This window comes from Setaria italica, chromosome III (assembly GCF_000263155.2).
Source record: "Setaria italica strain Yugu1 chromosome III, Setaria_italica_v2.0, whole genome shotgun sequence".
Classification (NCBI taxonomy): Eukaryota; Viridiplantae; Streptophyta; class Magnoliopsida; order Poales; family Poaceae; genus Setaria; species Setaria italica.
Window position 1 is genome coordinate 2,613,023 of NC_028452.1, and position 20,445 is coordinate 2,633,467.

At 47.2% G+C, this 20,445-nt stretch overlaps 4 protein-coding genes and 1 pseudogene across 5 annotated transcripts in view; 4 read left to right on the forward strand and 1 right to left on the reverse strand.

Moving 5' to 3' along the window:
* The first annotated feature begins 449 nt into the window (after positions 1-449).
* Positions 450-2,321, forward strand: LOC101767434 (protein NETWORKED 2D-like). Its single transcript, XM_022825012.1, has 2 exons — positions 450-543; positions 1,240-2,321. The coding sequence occupies exons 1-2, from the start codon at positions 450-452 to the stop codon at positions 2,319-2,321; spliced, it is 1,176 nt and encodes a 391-aa protein (XP_022680747.1).
* A 176-nt stretch (positions 2,322-2,497) lies between these two features.
* Positions 2,498-4,354, forward strand: LOC111256669 (protein NETWORKED 2D-like). The gene has a single exon (XM_022825014.1). It carries the CDS (start codon positions 2,498-2,500, stop codon positions 4,352-4,354), a length of 1,857 nt encoding a protein of 618 aa, XP_022680749.1.
* A 4,153-nt stretch (positions 4,355-8,507) lies between these two features.
* Positions 8,508-11,125, forward strand: LOC101761320 (glycine-rich protein A3). The gene is made up of 3 exons (XM_004960261.3): positions 8,508-8,673; positions 9,747-10,050; positions 10,496-11,125. Exons 2-3 carry the CDS (start codon positions 9,762-9,764, stop codon positions 10,792-10,794), a joined length of 588 nt encoding a protein of 195 aa, XP_004960318.1. The 5' UTR covers positions 8,508-8,673; positions 9,747-9,761; the 3' UTR covers positions 10,795-11,125.
* Positions 11,126-13,119: 1,994 nt separating this feature from the next.
* Positions 13,120-14,913, forward strand: LOC101767835 (annotated as a pseudogene).
* Positions 14,914-17,586: 2,673 nt separating this feature from the next.
* Positions 17,587-20,445, reverse strand: part of LOC101761987 (UPF0014 membrane protein STAR2) — a 3,371-nt gene continuing 512 nt past the window's right edge. Inside the window, exons 2-3 of one of the 2 annotated variants that reach the window (XM_022825029.1) lie at positions 19,757-20,002; positions 17,587-17,990 (exon numbers count right to left, since the gene is read on the reverse strand). In XM_022825029.1, the coding sequence (XP_022680764.1) occupies positions 17,676-17,990; positions 19,757-20,002 (561 nt within the window). In that variant the 3' untranslated portion in view covers positions 17,587-17,675. Of the gene's footprint in view, positions 17,991-18,903; positions 19,448-19,756; positions 20,003-20,445 lie in introns of those variants that run through there. The other variant, XM_004960262.2, reaches the window with a different exon arrangement.

Consider the following 20,445-nt stretch of genomic DNA (forward strand, 5'->3'; position numbering starts at 1 on the left):
GAGGAACAAATCCCAGAAGAAATTTCGAGCCAATGCGGACGTGCCGAGCATCACCAGCCGTGAACAGTACCTCACACAGCCAAGGGGCCCACGACCCAGAGACTACTTCTTACGAGTCCTGCCACTTCGTCTCCACTACCACCTACCAATTACTCTCTTGTGCAGCCAACTAAGAGGATGCAGGTACCAAACATTGACCATTAATGACATTTTTTCCCCTGCTTTAATTTCTTTGCGGATTCTGATAACCTCGTCCCTTTCTTGCCCTGCAAAGAAGGTAACGATCAAGGACCACCAAGATCAGAAAGGCATTCAGATTGATTAGTCCTGAGTGCATTTCAGACAAGTAGTTAGTGAGACATGCTCATGCACAGAAGGTGAACTTACACAGAAGAGAAGCGACAGATACCCTGCTGAAGAACTCTTGAGCGGAAGGAGGGAGGAACAGGATGCTGCAGCGGGCGGCGAGCAATGCCTACTCATGGTGGTGGGCGAGCCATGTCCGCACCAAGCAGTCCAAATGGCTCGACAACAACCTCAAAGGTTTGGCTTTCTTGAACACACCATCCAATCCATTTACATACAAGCTTAACACATTAAGTCATTAACACCTGGGTCCGATTGCTTTGTTTTTCATTTTAGCAAGTCAATGCATGCTGATTCATAAGCAACATTACCTTCATCGTAGTGTTACGATGTGACCAAGGAGAAAATGATTTATCTGAACAGTTTCATTTCTTGGTCCGAACTTGCATAGTTACCTGCAAAAGAGCATCTGGTCTATAGTAAATACACATATCCTATTCCAGATGATTATGTAATTCATGAATGTATCAGCTAAGCATAGGTATATAGTCGCATGCCAAAAAGAAGTATAACGATGTCTGCACTCTGGGCACTCAGAGCAAGAAATACTATGCATTTCATGCTAGTTTGGTTGGTGTCATCTTAGTAGTGATGTATGCTACAGTTCTTCACAGTCAGAACGTGGTACATCATTCTGTGCAATAGATAGTCACAAACTTCAAGGCAGTTAAGTCCATAAAAAGAACTGAAACCTCTGTTACAAATCAACTCCCTAACATTTACAATTGCTTTGAACTCTACATATTATTTTCTACATTGAGTATAATGAAACATCCTTCAAGATGTATTTGTGCAATCCTGACAATTTGGAAAATGATTTTTTAGCATTTCTTTCCAAACAGCCAGCATCTCCTTATGTTTGTCTATGTGCAGATATGGAAGATAGGGTCAAGTGTATTCTCTTCCTCCTTGGGGAGGAAGCTGATTCCTTTGCCAAGAGGGCAGAAATGTATTACAAGCGACGACCAGAGGTGATCAGTTCAGTGGAAGAAGCATACCGGGCATACAGGGCCCTTGCTGAACGCTATGACCATATGTCAGGGGAGTTACACAAAGCAAACCATACAATTGCATCTACCTTCCCTGATCAGATTCAGTATTCATTGCTAGAAGAGGATGATGACAATCTCCCAAAAGCTTATACCAAGGTCGATCCTCGCAAAATTCACAAGTCAACAGTGGAGGGACTAATGAAGAAGAAGCATAGAGAGAAATCAAGACCAAAAGATGGAGGAAAGAAGTCTGCAGTTCCAATGAACAAGGATAATGCACAAGCTGAGATCAGCAGGCTACAGAAAGAGATATTAGTCCTGCAGACGGAGAAAGAGTTCATCAAAAGCTCTTACGAGAGTGGAATTGCAAAATACTGGGATCTTGAGAAACAAATTAACGAAATGCAGGAAGAAGTTTGCTACTTCCAAGACGAGTTCAATGAAAGTGCAGTGATAGAGGATGATGAGGCCAGGGCTTTGATGACAGCAACTGCTCTTAAATCTTGTGAAGACGCCATTATCAAAATGCAGGAGCAACAGAAGTCATTTTTCAGCCAAGCAATGATTGAGTCCGCAAGAGTTAAGGTTTCTAGGGAGAAGCTGAAGGGTATCATGAGAGTACATGGTAAATCTCTATCATATTCAGGAAATTCTGCAGATGAGAATGTTAAAACCGATGCCGGTGCTAGGAGAGATGAATTGTTCTCCATGAAGCAGGAGAAATTTGAACTGCAAGAACTAGTAGAAAAGATCAAGGGATACTTTGAGATGGACTCTGATCTTTCTGTGGTAGAGATTGCAGAGAAAATTGATGAACTAGTTAACAAAGTTGTTGATTTGGAGCTCATGATTTCAACACAGACTGCACAGATAAATAGGCTGTGTCTAGAAAACAATGAGCTGGAGAAGTCATTGCAGAAATTGGAGGAAGAGGAGACAGAACAAAATGACTCAGTGAATTAAATGAGAGGCTCAAGGAGGCAGAAAAGGAGCTTATTAGAGTGCATAACCTTGAGAGATCCTACCATGCAGAAGAAAGAATAGTCTGTGCAAATTTCACCGAAACAATAAATAGTTTCTGTGACATTTCACATATGCTGCAATCACCTCTCATTGAGCACCCAGTTGTTTCAAGATGCATGCTGACTGATGAAGCAACACCATCCACTGACACTGAACAATCAGGTGAGCATAGCAAAACAAGCCCATTAGAAGATCCTGAGATGGATGAAGCTGCAAGGAAGCCACAAGTAGATGGATTTCTTGATCATCCAGATACACCAGAGCCAGCTATCTTCAGCGATGACAGTAAGTCATCTAGTGGCTACCATGAGAGTAAAGCAGAAAAGCATTGTCACGTAGATAAAATACAGGACTTAAGCTGTTGTGAGTTTGAAGATAAGTTAATTGAAGCCGCATCAGTACCAGTGGATGTGGGAACAACAGAAACTGCAGATCAGACTTCATCTGATGATAATAACAATGGAGAATCAGATCATGTTCTCGAAATCACTAGTAACACTGGAAGCAGTGTGCAACAAGATATTGTGCACTGCCATGAGAGCGATTCATTAGAAGACGTGCATCAGATTTCCTCCAATAGTCAAGGAGAAAATTTGAAACAAGAGGACAATATGATATATAACTCAACACCATGTAACAGCATCTTTGAAGGCAGCTCAGAACAGAAGATAGAGATGAACAAAGAAGAAGCTTCATATATCATCAAAAATCCAATTCCTACAAATGGGAAAGTTGCTGGTGTTGGAGATCAAGAGGATAGCATGATTAATCTACAGCAGTTGCTTATGAATGGACTCCAAGATAAGGAAAAGGTACTATTGGCCGAATACACTTCCATCCTCCGAAACTATAAGAATGCAAAGCGAAAGCTTACAGAAGCAGAGACAATGAACCAGGAATGCTTGAATGAGATGAGAGCCACGATAAGTGAACTAGAGTGTGCCAATGGAATGAAGGATGCAGAGATTCGGTCACTCCATGAGCTCTTGAAATCTTTAACTTACAAAGATGCATTGCAAAGTGGTCATCAATTGAATTCAACCATGTCCCTAAGTGAGAAGAATGGAATGATTAGGGGTCACCGAAGGACTCCAAGTTTTTTGTCAGTTCATCAGAGGGCACAAAGTGTTTCCTCTATTCCCAGTAGAATAATAAATAGTTCTAGCCTGAAAAATAAACCAAGTATTGATGCATCACATGATGCTGTTACAAATCAGAAAAGCATTATTCAGGAGGAGCCCACATCAACAAATGTAGTTGAGATGGATAAAGCATCACCTCTTGAAAAAAAGTTCAGAAGAGACATTGATACGCTTCTGGAGGAGAACCTAGCATTCTTGATGAAGTTCAGCATGTTATTCCAACAGATACAAGGATTTCAGACCAAGTATGATCAACTACAAGCTGAGATTAGTAAGCTAAAGCCAAACAAGGATCATACCAATGATCAACCTGCAAAATTGGAAATGGAAGCAACAGAAAAGAGGCTAAGAGAACTCAAGATTGAACTGCAAGTATGGTTGGAACAGAATGCAATGTTCAAAGGGGAACTCCAGTGTAAGTTTGATTCCCTATGCAGCATACAAGCGGAGATTGAAGGAACCATGGAGATGGATGCAGACACCGTGGACAGAGCTAGATTCACTTCATATCATGTTGCAAAATTTCAGGGGGAGATTTTGAACATGAAGCAGGAGAACAACAAAGTTGCTGATGAACTGCAGGCTGGTTTGGATCATGTGAAAGGGCTACAAAAAGAAATTGAAAAGGATTTGGCAAAGATACTGAGCACCAGCTTATCTGGGCCCAAATCTAGCACCACCTGGAGGAATGCACCCTCTAAATCAAGAGTACCGCTCCGGATGTTCCTCTTTCCAGCCAAGAAAAAGAAACCATCGCTGTTTGCATGTGTAAATCCAACGCTTCTTTCAAAGCAGAATAGCGACATGGCATTCTTCACTAAAATGAGCTAGGTATGTATGCCAATTTGTCCAAATGCCTCAAATTTCACCTATATTAGTATGTGATTTGGCTTAACATATTATTGTTATGATCAGGTCTTCCAGATGGAACGAAAGTCATCATCAAGCCAGCAAAGTAGCAAGCAGAACTTTAAATTAGTAATATTAGGTTTTGTCCTGATGCCAGAATGCTATGTTCGGCTTATGTTAAGGTTCTTGCAATGCACTCACTGGGATCAATTAGCGTTTGCTAACCAGTTGAGTCTATTCAAGGGGGATATGAATACTCTGTACCTTTTGACATCTATAGCTTGTGAAATAATTTAGAAAATAGAAAAATTTAATTTCCATAGCAGTAATGTGCGCTGAACTAAATTTAATTGGCAGTGTATCGCATGACAAATTTCACTTGTGTCATTCATTAAGGGTCAAAATACGTGCACTGTGGCAGCAGGTGGTAAATGGTAAGTACCTTGTAATTTGAGGCCGCGAACGGTTGATCACAGAATTGGGTGAGGGGCGAATGGAAGTACTTCACACTGAACAACACAGCCGAATTCAGGCTTATTGCATGGCACAAGCAGACTCAGCAAAGTACAAGAAGACAGAAGAGAAGACAACAAGCTCAGTCATACAAAATGGTGCAAGCAACACGGAGGTTTTGAAGCTGGTAGGAAAGCACGCACCAGAGCGAAAGACCCTGAAGGCTGTGTCAAATTGGCGCCGCATTCCATCGAACAGGTCCCTGGCACCTCGGCCTCAAGCGCGCCGTGGCTAAGCGAGATCCAGGGGAATAGTGGATCGCCTGCCCAGGCCAGAGGCAGCCCCTGCAACATTCCCAATTTGAGTGCTCGCCGTCTTCTCGCTCAGTTGGAACCGCTAGTGTGGTTGACGTGGCGGGATGGCTAACGGCGGACGGCGGTGGGGGAGACAGAAAAGCCAGGCCATCAGCACATACAGGCGGGCTAACATGCCAGATCATCCTTCACCGCGCGAGGCCAGGTATGAACGGCTGATCGACGAGCGCGCCGGCCGCCGGGAGGCGGAGGACGGGCGGCGGCGAACGGAGGAGCGAGAGAGGCCAGCCATCTGCCCGGATACATGAGGACTAATATGTAAAAAACCGGACCCAACCAGGGGGTAATGTGAAAACTATCGGATCGCGATTATCCAATACAGGGTCTATCTGAAAAAAATAATATGCGGTTATTTTTACGTATCGCGACTATTAATCGCAATCCAAAACAGAGAACCAAGGATTTTTTTAAAAGAGTTCTGGGTTGGGCTCTCTCGACAGCGACGTCGCTGGCATTCCTGTGAGGCCTCACGACAGATACGGGATCGGAGAAAATCATGTATGATCTTCCGCAAAAAGACCGCTAGTGTTTCCGCGGGAGGAGTTCCGTGAGGGCTTGGTCGCCCAAGAGTGTAAGATTCGATCGAGGCTTGGAGCGGGAACTGAAAGAGCTATGGAGAGACGGATGCAGGCAGATTTGGATCACATGAAAAGGAGGTACATGAAGAAGAAGGTTATTAAGAAAGCAATTCGGAGGAATTCACCCTCCTGATTGATTGCAGCTCCGGATGCTCCTCTTTGGCTGTAACCAGGGAATAAAGGTACGTTTGGTTATATGGACTAAAATTTATGAAAGTTTAGTCGTACACCTATTTTAGCTTATTTTAATCCCTATGATGCTAAATAGGTGGACTAGAATGTCAACTAAGGGGGTGTTTGGATACCCCGTGCTAAACTTTAGCACCTGTCACATCGGATGTTCGGATGCTAATTAGGAGGACTAAATATAGTTTAATTACAAAACTAATTGCACAGATGGAGTCTAATTCATGAGACGAATCTATTAAGGCTAATTAATCCATCATTAGCAAATGGTTATTGTAGCACCACATTGTTAAATCGTGGACTCATTAGGCTTAATAGATTCGTCTCGCGAATTAGACTCTATCTGTACAATTAGTTTTGTAATTAAACTATGTTTAATGCTCCTAATTAGTATCAAACATCCCATGTGACATATGTTAAAGTTTAGCACGGGGTATCAAACACCCTCTAAATCTTTACTCCTCCAGTGTAAGACGGGTAGACTGAAGTGGACTAAAACGTCGGAGGACACTCTGTCCTCGTTTATTGCTCCCTCCAGCCCGGCCCCCTCCGCCGGCCTCCCTCCCGCCCGGCCCCCGCCGCCCTCCCGCCTGCCGCGGCGGAGGAGGTGCCGCCGGCGAAGTAGCCTGCGTCGGCGGCGTCGCGGAGGGCGTGCTGGTCGGGGTCCTCGAGCGGGACGAGAGGCGGAAGCGAGGGTGACGCCTGCGACCGAGCGGCGAGAGGCGATCGGAGTTGCGGTGCTGGGGAGGAGAGGAACAGACGGTGCAGGAAAGCCGAGAGCGCGGCGTCTGTGCCCCCAGCGGTAGCGGAGGATGACGGGCCCACGTGGTGGTTCGACGGCGTTGGCGGCGGAGGGCCTAGAAGCACGCTCCCTCCGGCGGTGGTCCTAGAAATGGTGGTGGCGGCGGCGGCGGTGGAGGAAGCGAGGCGGCCATGGAGACGGTCGAAGCGGCGGGATCGCGGCGCAGGTAATCAACGAAGCAGAGGGGTGCTTTTGGTGGGAATCGGGAAACGCATGTGCTGGTGGTTGGGCGCCGTTTGCTGCGTGGGAAGGAGGCGGTTCGGTGGTCACTGTGAGAAGATGGTGAGCAGGAGTTTCCATCTTCAAAACAGAAGCAATATCGTTTTTATTTATCAGCATCAATGCAGAGGTATGGATGGACTGAAGGAACCAAGGGCTAAACCTTCGCTGTTCGCATGTCCAAATCATGCATATTCAGAAGCAGGGGAGCGACACGGGGGACCTCCTTCATACACGAAACTGGAGATTCATGGAGTGAACAGTGTGCATAGAATGCGGAAGCCGAGGCGGCGAACGTGAAGAAAGGAGAGAAACTGGACAGCAAGCCGAAGATGAACTGACCACCGTGGCGCCGCCGTCGTAGTCCCCTCGCTGCGCTGCTCTTCCTACGCCCCGCCGTCGCATTCTTCCCGCTGCGCCGCCCTCCCTACGCCCTGTCGTCGCAATCCCCCGCTGGCCGCGCTCCCTGCGCGTCTCCGCACCCATCCTGCCTGCGTCTCGTCGTCCTAATCCGCTTGCTGCTAGTCATGGCCAGCTACTTCGATTTGGGTCAGAGCAACAGAGAGAAGAAGCAAACATACACAAGGGAACTAGTATGAAGCTTCTTGTTCTAGCTACTGCGACTGAAGATGGGACCCGCAGGCTGTCAGTAGCGTCATGAACTAAGTTTATGCGCGCGCCTTGAAGACTGTTCGCTTGTGGGACATGAAGTGTTTAGCTTTGTTAACCAGCTAATTCTATCCAAGGGCGATAGATATACCATACACTTCGTGCTTTTAACATCTCTAACTGCTAACTACTTGTGATTGTTTTGATTATCTGCCAGTATTACCTGAGAGAGAAAAAACAGATTTCGTTGTCCAATGAGAATCAAAATGTCTGCACCCTGAAATGGGGGCGCTGAATGTGATTCGGAGTAATTTAATGCCCCTAATCCTCTGGTTTACTACTGTGTTTACTAGTCCTCGCTTGTCATCAGTGTTCCGTGATAAGTCAGCGCAAGAAAACAGAGGGCAGCAGTCAGCAGGCTCTCACTCACTGGCAAAGCAGAGCAAGCAACACATGAGGCCCAACTCGTCTCATCTGGCGCAACAAACCAAACGGCCGAACAGGCCAGCTGGGCCGCGCATGGACCTCTTTCCACGCGTCGGCGCGCCGTGGATCGTACGCAAATATCTGCGTCCGCTCGTTGCTCCGAGTCACTGCGCGGTGGGACCTATCGGCTGCGGTAGATACGGTTCCTTCGTCGCGTTGCTTTCTTCCTCCCTCCCCGCTCTCGTGACCGCACCACGACGCGCTTGCGACGCGCAGGTCGCAACTCGCAACCGAAGACGTGTGCTCCGGGGCCCGCATGGCAGCGACGCGGCGCCCGGGGTCAAAGCCTATCCATCCACTCCACCCACGGCGGGCGCACCGGCCCCGCGAATAACTGCGCCCCGGCCCCGCGAATAACTGCGCCCCGGGCCCGCGCGTCAGCGAGCCACACCGCGCGCTGGCGGCACGCGTTTTCCCTTCCCGAACCAGAATCCTGCTGCAAGCCTTCAAAACTTGCCTTGCGCCGCGTTGCCTCCTCGGGTATATAGCCGGGGAAGGGGGGCGGCCAAAACCATCACCCGTCGCCCACAGGGACATCGCCTGAGATCGGCTGCTTGGTCTGCTGCTGATCGCCGGAGTTCTCGTCGCCGTCTGGTATGCCGAGTCTCAGCCTTGAATTTGTCTTCTCTCTCTACCTGTGCGCGATTCCGTAGATTTTTTTTTTTGGCTCCACGATTTCTGGGGGCGCATGTGGTGGTGCTGCGTGCGATCGATGCTCTGCTTTATCATGTCCTCGCTTCTGCTTATCAAGGATGGCGGTTTCGGTGAACTAGGGTGCGGACGGCCAGATCTGTCGATCCGTGGAGCGGGGTTGATGATCCTGGAAGTTACTCCTCTGTTTGGTCAAGTTCTAGGTGGGGATTTTGTGGGTTGTGGGGAGCGATGATCAGGACGGGAACTTCGAAATGTTTTGTTTATGTTTTTTAGGAGTTCAATTTGAGTATCCAGTAGATCCTGCTACTTGTATGAATATAACGCATGGGATTAAATTTCCTGCTTGATCATAGTTCATCGTAGAGCAAATAAGATCTATTCGGTTTCGTAGTCGGCCACTCCTGATACAGTAGCATGCTGAAGTAAAGCGCGCTACGAAATTGGAGACCACAGATTACTTTTGTTTGTTTTTATATGGAGGATCCATATCTGCTCAACTTTTTTTAAACAATTGATCGTGTGAACGTTTAGGTGCATGCTGCAAGGCACGGTTAACTATCATATATTAAGTGCATCATATTTTTCCTTTACTAATGAAGTATCATTATTTCCCGTTGAACATGTAAAGTTGGGTCAGAAGTTGTGTCATGAGTGGGGAACAGACCACTAGTTCCACTTTAGATGATGACGCGTCCAAAATGAAGCTACTAGTATACCTTCTATCTTGTTCAAATTTATCCCTGTGTTGCCTGTTCGTTGAACGTAGTTTGTGGATATCAAATATTCCTACTAGTATGCCTTTCATCTTGTTCAAAATTGTACTGTTCAATTTACTTACTAGACCACACTAGTTCAGCGTCTGATACCACATCCAAAGTGAAGCTACAACATATTCACACTAGTTCATCGCAGTGCATTTTTTGTGAATATGTTGAAGACCTGCTCAGTGCATCTTGTTACAATCTGCAACATTCAGTGGACTGACAATTTGCCTCTGCATGTTCTTCCTCCAGGTAGCTTGGGAGACAATGGGAGGAGGCAAGGACAAGCATGGCGAGAGTGACAAGGGGCTCTTCTCAAACATAATGCATGGTGTTGGCGGTGGCCATGGGTACCCGCATCAGGGATACCCTCCTCAAGGCTACCCACCACCACCAGGGGCGTACCCGCCTCCCCCTGGAGCGTATCCTCCTCCACCCGGGGCTTACCCCCCTCCACCCGGGGCATACCCACCACAGCATGGGTACCCTCAACCAGGTGGTTACCCGCCACACGGTGGCTATCCCCCTGCTGGTTATCCGGGCTCGTCTCACCAGGGTATGAATTGCTCTTCCATTCTATGCTTAGCTTTTAAAAGTACAGAGTCATCAGAATGGATAGCAATAGCATTCCTACTGAACTCCATCAAGTACTTGTGCTTTTTTTGTTTCCAAATAAAAAATGGTATTGGCTCATTACATTGAGTTTTGGATCTTGTGGATTGCTTCTTGTTCCTAATCATGCTATGCTGCAAGAAACAATTAAGCTGATCAGTAACGCATCGACTTTGGTATGATGAAATAGTTCTAGCTCTGTTGTGTTGGATTGCGCTTTATTCCTAATTACATAATTGTTCTGTACTTGTCTCCAAAAGGTGCACCAACTTTGATTTCATTATCTGACAAGCAGCTACCATTGTGATTTCAGAAATCTGTAGTCCTATTGCGTCAAATCAGCCAAATGGTGAAGCTCATTTCATGCTAATGGGATATTGTGGTTGCAGGTCATGGAGGCAGCCATGGGGGCAGCCATGGTGGCTTAGGGATGGGTACGGTTCTAGCTGGGGGCGCCGCCGCAGCTGCAGCTGCATATGGAGCACACAAGCTTTCTCATGGGCATAGCGGACACGGTGGGCATGGGGTCTTTGGAGGCTATGGCCATGGAGGTCACGGCTTTGGCGGCCACGGCAAGTTCAAGCACGGCCACGGCCACCACGGCAAGTTCAAGCATGGGCACGGCAAATTCAAGCATGGCAAGCATGGGCACGGCATGTTCGGTGGCAAGTTCAAGAAGTGGAAGTGATGTGCTCCCAGTGGTTGATCATACTAAACTCCTATGCAGGCTTCCAGAACTTCTGTTGTCCGGAATGCCTCTGCGATGTATTTAGCAGGGTGATTGTTCATCCTTCATCTATATGTTTGGTGGGGTACTATAGCCTGTGCGCGAGTGACAAGATGGTTTGCTAATAAGTGACTGAATAACCTTGTCGATTCCCTGCGTTGATGCTGTGTTGTTGTGCATAGCTGTTGTTCTGTGAAGATTATTTCATTTCTCAAGTAGGGTGATGCTGATACCCTGCGTTTGTCGGGTCCACTGAAATTCTTCTGATGTGAATTGATGATGACATTGCGTATTCCTGCCGCCAATTTAACATTGCTGAAGATTATTATCTGGTTGATTGGTGCTGGTGCGGTGTGTTGATGATGTCCAGTAAGAATCCTGAAGGTTGTTCTCTGATCGATTGCTTCAAATATTATGGGATCTTGAAAAGCAATACGCAGACAGATTATGTGAGGAGCACTGACTACAGTTGGAGTGGTTCATCATCACATTGCCACATATAGTAGTACAATATATTCGACAATTGCAGTGGTTCCAAATCTCGAATCTATAACATGCGTGTGATAAATCTTTAATAACAGCTACTCTGATTATTTTGGAAGAAGAAGAGGAAGAATCATTTGACAATTGCAGTGGTTCCGAATCGCGAATCTGTAACGTGCGTGCGACTATATGCTGTAGTACGTGCAACATGATATGATAAATCTGCAGTAACAGGCTAACAGCTACTCTGATCACGTTTAACATTTTACTTCTGATCACGTTGGAAGAAGAGGAAGAATCAAGCGGGGATCGAGGAAATGGTTGGAGAGCGTTAAGCTTCGGAGCTAACCATGTTCCTCTGCATCTTGACGTCCACCCGGAGCTTCTTCATGGCGACTTACCGTGGACAGGTGGACTTTTCAACAATGTTTCGGGCTCACAGCCTCTCAGCAGGCCCAGGTTGAAAGTAGATTGGGCCCGAATGTGAAGAGAACCTTGTAGGCCTGATAGCATAGCACAAACCTTTTTTTTTTCGGATTTTCTGAACAACAACCGAGTAACTTTTTGTTCGTCAGATTAGGTTCCGACCAACAAATAAATTTTCAGCCTTTGAATCCACTGCGTGAACTCTGGTTAGGTCCCGTTACTATGTGAATTTTTATTTCAGATATTTCAAAGATGCAATAAAGGAAAGCTGCTTGTGGAGAAATTTAGAAGGTATCCACGATCAGTCTGGACAAGTCTTGCGTGTGAATGAATCCTGCTTCGCCTTTCTCTGCAAACTGTTGGCATTACAGCATGTAATTCAATTCTATTTTGAAGGTTAGGAAAGAAATTTAATTACCTTTTATCCATAATATTTTTCCATGGTGACTAACATAAGCATGACCACTAACAAACTGGATTGCTGGAGAAGGCCCGCTCTTGTCCTTTTGCTGACCACTCTCGTGGCACTAGATAGGGTGTAATAGATACCGAATTTTCAATAGAACCTGTTATAGTAATAGTGAGGTACCTTCTTGCATTGTTATGGTACCTAGGTGAGAAAAACCATTTGGGAGCATGATTTCTTAGTACGTTTTTTATTTTACTGTACAAAAATTATGTTGAATTAAGAGAAAAAAGTTATTTTTCTAGTGACACTAAAAAGAAAAAGGTGCATGATATATCTTCATTGGATGCAAAATTTAACTAAGGATAAAAAATCAGCTAATTGCTAGTTGCCTCGTGATAACTAACAAACGTCGGTCCACTATCTATACTTACGTCGGATTTGACATGAACATTTGGTTGGGACCTTCCTTGCCTGCAGCGAAGGACGATGAATCCAAAATCTCCCACCCTAACACACTCTAGAGAAACTACATCTTCTCTGCCTGGGTTTTTGTCCGTCGGGCTATTTTGCAAAAAAGTCCCTCAACTTTCAAGGAATCAACCCGCAGTCCATATTCTAAAGAGAGGAATGGCTCGGGTGGAAAAAGAAGGGAAGGGAGGGGGTTAAACGGAAAAAAGCTTATTAAACCGAGAGGGGAGGGGGATTAGGCGCAGGCCGCCGCTCCTCCTGGCCGCGCGCCGTCGCACGCCTCCCTGCGCGCCCCGGTCCTCCCCGCACCCCGCGCCCCCGCCGAACTACGGCCCGGGCCGAATCGGGTAGGGTCAACGCCGGCGACGCCTAGATTGGCGGCGAGACGTCGCCTCCGCTTCGACCGCGGTGCCATGGATGGGGAGTAGGGAGAAGGTTTTACCGTGTCCGCGGGAGCCGTCGGCGGTGGGTCGGATGCAGCGCCGACGGCGGTGAGCGGCATGCCCGAGGGTGGGAGACCGCGTGCGAGCGCACGCGCCAACGACGGCGGCAACGGCGGGGTGCGTGGACAGCCGGCGGCCCCTCCTCTTCCTGCCTTCCTACGCTAGATCCGGCGGCTGGGAGAGCACACATGGTTGGCGGCGAGTAGCACAGCCAACAACAAATCCAGCTCGACCAGCCATGGATTCTTTCAATTGAGCTTCGATTTCAACCATTCGTGAGTCAATTCATTGTTTAGGCATCTGATTTATAGCCAGCACTTTTGATTTTCCATCGGTCACCGACCTCAAGGGCGGCCATCAGGGCGCGGCACAAGCGGCAGGTGCTCGGCATGGACTTGGACCGCGGGGACAACGCGCACACCGTCAAGCGCTGGCTACAGCTCGAGCTCAACGTGCCCACCGGCGAGACCTCGCTCATGTTCGGTCACCGCGTCCTGGAGAATGACCTCTCCTCCATACGGTCGGACTCGCCGGTGCTGCTCACTAGGAACAGCATCAACCGGAGCTGTTCCACCCTATGTCTCTGCCCCATCTCCAAGGACTTCGAGCAAAAGGATTGCAGTGGCCTGGTTGAGATGCTCGGGTGTTCCAGCAGCTGTGATCGGGTGAAGCGCCTTGTCGAGGACGTGGTGACCGCTATCAGGAGCAGGGTGGATCCAGTCCCCATCAGCAGTGGCCTTGGTGGCTCATACTACTTCAGGAATGTCATCGGTGACAGGGTTGCCATTGTGAAACCGACGGACGAGGAGCCTTTTGCACCAAACAACCCCAAGGGGTTTGTCGGGAGGGCGCTTGGTCAACTAGGACTGAAGAAATCTGTGCGAGTAGGAGAGACGGGATTCAGGGAGGTTGCAGCATACCTGTTGGACCATGACAACTTTGCCAATGTTCCAGCCACTGCTCTGGTGAAGATAACACACTCCATTTTCAACATAAATTGTCCGGTAAATGGGGGGGAATCCGTCTCCAACTAATGACCAGAAGAGTTAACAGCAAGATTGCTTCATTCCAGCAGTTCATTGCCCATGACTTCGATGCCAGTGACCACGGCACATCAAGCTTCCCTGTTGCTGCTGTTCATAGGATCGGCATACTAGATATCTGAATTTTCAACACTGACAGGCATGCTGGTAATGTGCTGGTGAGGAAGCTTAATGGTGGCACAGGTCGCTTTGGTTGCCAAACAGAGCTGTTCCCAATTGATCACGGCATGTGCTTGCCAGAGAACTTGGAGGACCCTTACTTCGAGTGGATACATTGGGCACAGGCATCGATTCCGTTTTCTGAGGAAGAACTCGAGTATATCAGAAATCTTGATCCAGGAAAGGATGTGATGATGCTGCGCAGAGAACTTCCAATGATACGTGAGGCCTGCTTGCGTGTCCTGGTCCTGTGCACAATCTTTCTCAAGAAAGCTGCAGCTTTCGGACTTGCTTGGCATAGATAGGTGAGATGCTGACAAGGGAGTTCAGAGGGATGGAGGAGGAACCAAGCCAGCTGGAGGTTGTGTGTGTGGAGGTCAGGAAGAGAGTAGCAGAATGGGAGCCATTCTCTGCTACAGCTGAGCAAGAGGGTGACATTGATTTCCAGTTCTCGATGGATATGTTAGGAGAATACAATGATTTAATGCGATCGCCAAGATTCAATGGCTTAGGTTTCAACGGGTCGCCTAGATGCATGTGACCTGGTGTCGTCGTTTTTACTTCTCTGGCCTCCTTAATTGCTATGCCATGTTGGATTCCTGCTTACTTGGCACCCTAATCTATACATACATACATATACCTACCTATATATCTTTATTTTTTTATCTTTATCTATATATATCGTCCATATCTAATAAAACATTTAGCAAGTGGTCTGCATAACTTGAAACAATTAATGATCTGCTGATAATTTGAAGAACACTTCTTTTATTAAGTTATAATGGTATGCATGGGGCCGAAACCATAAAGAATCGAATGAAACAATTAATAATTATTCTCAAATTACGATATTCTAAATTAAAAACTAATACGGCAATACCATATTGTGAAGCGAAGGTAACATATTATGAACATGTATAATAATATGAGAGTAAGTAATGACCCGTAGCAACGCACGGGCATTTCTGCTAGTATAGATCAAAGAGGTCATGTGCCCCATCCCTCACCCCTCCCCCCAAAATTAAATTCCTTCATCATGTTTTTAAAATTGATGTTTACTCTCTTTGTTCAAATTTATAGATCATTTTAGTTATGTGCTAAGTCAAACTCTAACTAAATTTAATTTATAAAAAAGTATCATATTACATGAAAGGATCTAGGATGTCAACTAGAGGGGGTGAATAGTTGAACCTGAAAATTTTTGTAACTTCGAACAATTTTACCAGCGACTTTTGGAGTTTTTGGAAATTGTTTCGAAAATTTCACAACTTACGGAATTTCCGGAGAAATCTACGGATTCTCTAGAGAAACAAGGATTTCAACTACAACCTTATGAAATGCTTGCTCAAATGTAAATCGCTGAATATAGGTTAAGCAACAGGATATTCTAGACCTTTGGCACAAGATAGAATAGCTGGAAACTTGCTAGAAATGTAGATCGAGCACAAACTCTAGAAATATGTTGTATGCTTGAATATGAACAAATTTAAAAACAACAAGTACAAGAGCCACAAGGATTTGTTTAATGGAGTCCAGCTTCACACCTTGAAGCCTGTGTCTCCGTTGAGGACTCACGAAGGTGGGCTTTTCACTCCTAAGCCACTTTCCTCCCTCTAGCGACCACAAAGATTAAGTTAGAGTCACTTACTCAATCGTCGGGGTAATACAAACTCCTCGTGGGCAGCCACAATCCTTGGATACTCCACGGGCAACGCCTAGCCAGCTAGGAGCTTGAAGCTTCAAGAGTAACAAACGCGAAACCACCGGCTTGGCGAAGAACAAGGTGCTCCAGAGATGGGAAATCAGCTCACTAGCACTCTCTCTTGCACTTCCCTTGAATCCATCCTTAAATTTTCACCAAATCTCACTAAGAATGTCAAAGAGGAGTAAAGAGGAGGACTTGAATGCTATTCAGAAGCTCAACACGAAGTTAGGTCAAGAGAGTAACTGTGGGAAGGGGTGAGGGGTTATTTATACCCTTCCACCCCGAAACTAGCCGTTGGGAGTTAAGTTCCAGAATCTGGATTCTTCCGGAACACTTTACGGAAAACTCTTGACATCCGAAATTCCTCCGAAAACTCTAAAAACTCCGAAATATTCCGGAAGGTTCTCCGGAAAAGTCCGGAGCTCTCAAGTTAGTACCAATCTAAGTATCCCCATGTGATGTGTAGGTGCAAAGGTGTCTCTCATAGGTTTGTTAGGTCATCTTGAGCACCTTTTTCAACGTAAAGACCAGAGATTACACATCCCTCTTAATAGTGCAGCATTTCTATACTTAAATTGAAACTAAAAATAAATTTAGCCTTCAAAGTATGCCGTTTATCTATTCATTTCTTTTTGAGGGGTCAATCATAAGTGCTCCATGTCCAACGCTCCTTTGAAACCTGCTTATGCACTTGAAACTTCATTAGACACTTAAACTTGCATCATTAATTCATCAAAAATCCACTAAAGGGGCCAAGATACTCTTCGTTACATTTATTTGGTATCGACGTATTTTAAATGTTAATATATTTGTATATGCTTAGTCTAAGTTAGATAAGTTTGACATATGATAAAACTAAAATGAACGAGTATAACTTAATAAATTTGCATATTAGCAATATTATACCTATGGACACAATTTAGAATTTAGGGAACAATTTTTTTATGATGAAAAAGTTGGTAACGGATATGAACATGTAAACTAGTCTTAAAAAAAGTAGAACAGAACTAGGGATGGCAACGAAGCGGGTTGGGTCGGGTGGAGCTTCTGCGAACCCGCTCCCGAAACCCGAGAATAAAACCCACCCCGAACCCGAACCTCGTTTTGGGTGACAATGTGCACCCGCCCCCGAAACTCGCGTGTCGCTTGCGGAGTCGCGGGCGAGGGCCAGACGGTGGAGTGTGTGGAAGAGGATAGGGTTGGGAGAGTTATATATCTAGGGTTTCCAATTGCTTGTTGGGCTGGGCTACGTCTAATTTTTGGGCTAGAATGTAATTCGGGGCCCCGTGAGTCACCCGTGCGGGGGGATTAGAAACCCACCCCCGCCCCGGCCAGTTTCGGATCCCCGAACTCACAAATCCGCAGAAGGAAAATAGACCCACCCTCGCCCCCATCGGGTCTAAAACCCATAGATTTTGGATCCAAATATGTCCGACTGCCATTACTAAACAGAACATATTTCAGTGGCGGAGGGAGAGGGGCAGGGGCGAGGCCCCTATGTCTTGCATTTTTCCACTGAATTTTTTTTAATTTAACCAAATTTTGAAAATTTTACCACTGCTCGATCCTGGCTACGCCCGTTTCAGAGGATCATAATTTAAGCTGCATCACGTCAGAAACTAACCACTCTTACAATATTTTTTTCCTTCCTTCCTTCTCACACGGAAGTGTAGGCACGCCCATTAGTACCAGGCCATGCTTCACATTCACTTGTCAGCAAAGACTTCGTCTTTAAGCTGGAACGCCTTGGTGAAGAAGGCGGTCCAGCAGAGGTAGGAGGAGACGATGCTGCTGACGGTGCTCGCGGCCATGACCATGTTCTTCACGACGATCTGCAGCTGGATGGCCTCGAGCGGCGATGCACCGGCCATGATGAGCCCCGTCATGGCTCCCGGCAGCACGATCAGCCCTACCGTCTTGGCGTTGTCGATCACCGGAGACAACGCGATCACCAGCGACCTCTTCACCTGCTGCAACGTCGCCTCCCGCGGGGTCGCGCCCAGAGCCAGGGCGGTCTCCACCTGCAGAGCAACAATATGAACAGAAGCTGGTGATGAATCTCTGATTTGGAGTACTCTAGTTGCCAAGAAAATTGCAAAGTTTCTGACGTCAAATGGCTAGTGTAAGACAATGACGGACGGTTACACACAGTCTGCTATATGTTTTTCTAAGACTCACAAGTCCTAGCATGTATCATGCGACTGTGTTGTATTGTATATACTAAGTGCACTGTGTGTTGTGAGCTAATCAGAATTGTTTATGATGTAACAGCTGCTGACTTTTATCTTTCTTGAACATTTTCTTCTTGATAGTGTTGGAAGAAAAATTAAACAAGGAAAAATAATTAGGCAGCAAAAGTTGGGAGGAGGATCCAGAGCGCGTTCTTCTGGGTGAAGATGAAGTGGAGGACGATGCCGACGATGGTGAGGAAGCCGCGCGCGACGGGGACGAGCATCTCGCGCTCGAGCCCAGGCGCTGCACGAAGCTGAGCGCCACGGCCCACGGCCGACCACGGCGGTGGCGGCCACCGGCTTTAGCATGCCCACGAGGAAGTCCCGCCAGAACCCCGGCGCGCCCAGGTCCGCCGGCCGCGGCACCTGCTCCAGCAACGCCGACGCGTGCTCCATCTCGGTCGTCAGCTACCGGCCTACCGCCGTGGAGGGTTCCGATCAGACATGCGCCGCCGATCGCCGCCAATTCCTTAGTCAACGCCGATGAAGTTAGCAGCTCGCATGCCGTTATTCCAGCAGAGGAGGCGAGGGAGGCAGGGAGCTGCAGAAATGTTTTTGTATGGCGCGTCCGAATTCTTTTCAATTTTCAGGGAGTGGATGGAGGCGTGTTTGCGTCCGCGTATTCCTGCCGCCAATTAAACATTTTTGGAGATTATTTCCTGATAAATTGCTTCAAATATTAGATGCAATCTTGCAAAAGTAATACGCTGACAGGTTCCGCGAGGAGCACTTTTCAGATTATTGCTTCCAAAATCTCGTAATGGACGTGAACATGTTTCATAAAAAAATGGACGTGATCATGAAAGCCGATCTTGACCCAAACAGGAGGGAATTCATCAGAGAACAAACATAGGCTTCATCACATCACTACAATTGCGCGCAGCGAATCATCGTCAATTGGCAATGAACCTCATGTCACTACAATTCCCGAGTCACTTTTCAGCAAAGACCTCGTCTTTAAGCTGGAATTCCTTGGTGAAGAAGGAGGTCCAGCAGAGGTAGGAGGAGACGATGCTGCTGACGGTGTTGGCGGCCATGAGCATGTTGGTCACAACGATCTGCAGCTGGATTGCCTCCAGCGGCGACGCGCCGCCCAAGATGAGCCCCGTCATGGTGCCAGGGAGAGTGATGAGGCCGACCGTCTTGATGGCGTCGATGACGGGGGACAGAGCGATCCCCAGCGACCTCCTCACCTGCTGCAGCGTCGCCTGCCGCGGCGTCGCGCCCAGAGCAAGCGCAGCCTCCACCTGCGGACGCAACAGAATGAAAAATAAGCTAATTAAATGATGAATCTTTGGAGTACTCTAGCTGCCATGCAGATGATGACCATGATGATTTTGCTCAGAGTCTGCATTTTTTCTAGGACCACGTGTCTCTTGACTGTGTTATACTACGTGTGCATTGTGATATTTTGTGAGCCGAGCGGAGATGGTCCTCGTATTGTGATGTAACTGCAGCTGACTTTTTATTTTCTTGAACATTTTCTTTCTGATACACAACACTGGAATAAGAACTGACAAGCAATGGGAGGGTGTGGGATTGGAGAGCTTACTGACCATGTTCCTCTGAATCTCAACGTCCTCCCGGAGCTTCTTCATGGTGACCCCAGTGACGGTCATGGCGTCGCCGATCATCATGCCGGCGAGCGGAATGATGTACCGCGGGGTGAAAGGGAAGACCTTGAGCACCAAGAGTACGAGCATGGGGAAGGCCGTCCCGACCAGGATGGACACCCAGGCGATGTACTTGCTGCGGGGAACGCGCTTCGCGCGCTGTCCCGCCGTGTAGCCGGCGACCGTCACCTGCACGACGTGTCGATCGAGGTGCTGTCAGGCACGTTGAGCGCAGGGCTATGGACATTCGAGCGGTTCCACGTGCCAATCAGCTTGAAAATGAGGGCAAGCCGTCCGGAGTATTGTATTAAGAAGAAGGTTTTCTCACGTAAATTGAGAAAATCTCCGAACCCCTACCCCACCCCACATGTAGATAGAGGATTTTTTTACCCTCAGCATGAAATTTCGCTCCTACGGAGAGTCGAATCCAAGATCTGAGAGGTGCTACTGGAGCACTCTAACCAACTCAGCTGGTGGACTCGCAAAAAAAATGCATTTGAATTGAAACCAAATGCAGAAATTATGGTGAGTGAGACTGTGAGAGCGACCCATCGTTGAGATTGTAGCGTGGATAAATTGGTGAGCTTGCTGATGTCCTGAATTATTCAGAGGATGGGATAATTTTCTTCGAT

Coding starts and splice junctions, on each gene's coding strand:
- LOC111256669 (XM_022825014.1), top strand. CDS start 2,498: ATGCTGACTGATGAAGCAACACCATCCACTGACACTGAACAATCAGGT.
- LOC101767434 (XM_022825012.1), top strand. CDS start 450: ATGCTGCAGCGGGCGGCGAGCAATGCCTACTCATGGTGGTGGGCGAGC. Junction 544..1,239: donor GCTCGACAACAACCTCAAAG/GTTTGGCTTTCT, acceptor GTCTATGTGCAG/ATATGGAAGATAGGGTCAAG.
- LOC101761320 (XM_004960261.3), top strand. CDS start 9,762: ATGGGAGGAGGCAAGGACAAGCATGGCGAGAGTGACAAGGGGCTCTTC. Junction 10,051..10,495: donor TCCGGGCTCGTCTCACCAGG/GTATGAATTGCT, acceptor TTGTGGTTGCAG/GTCATGGAGGCAGCCATGGG.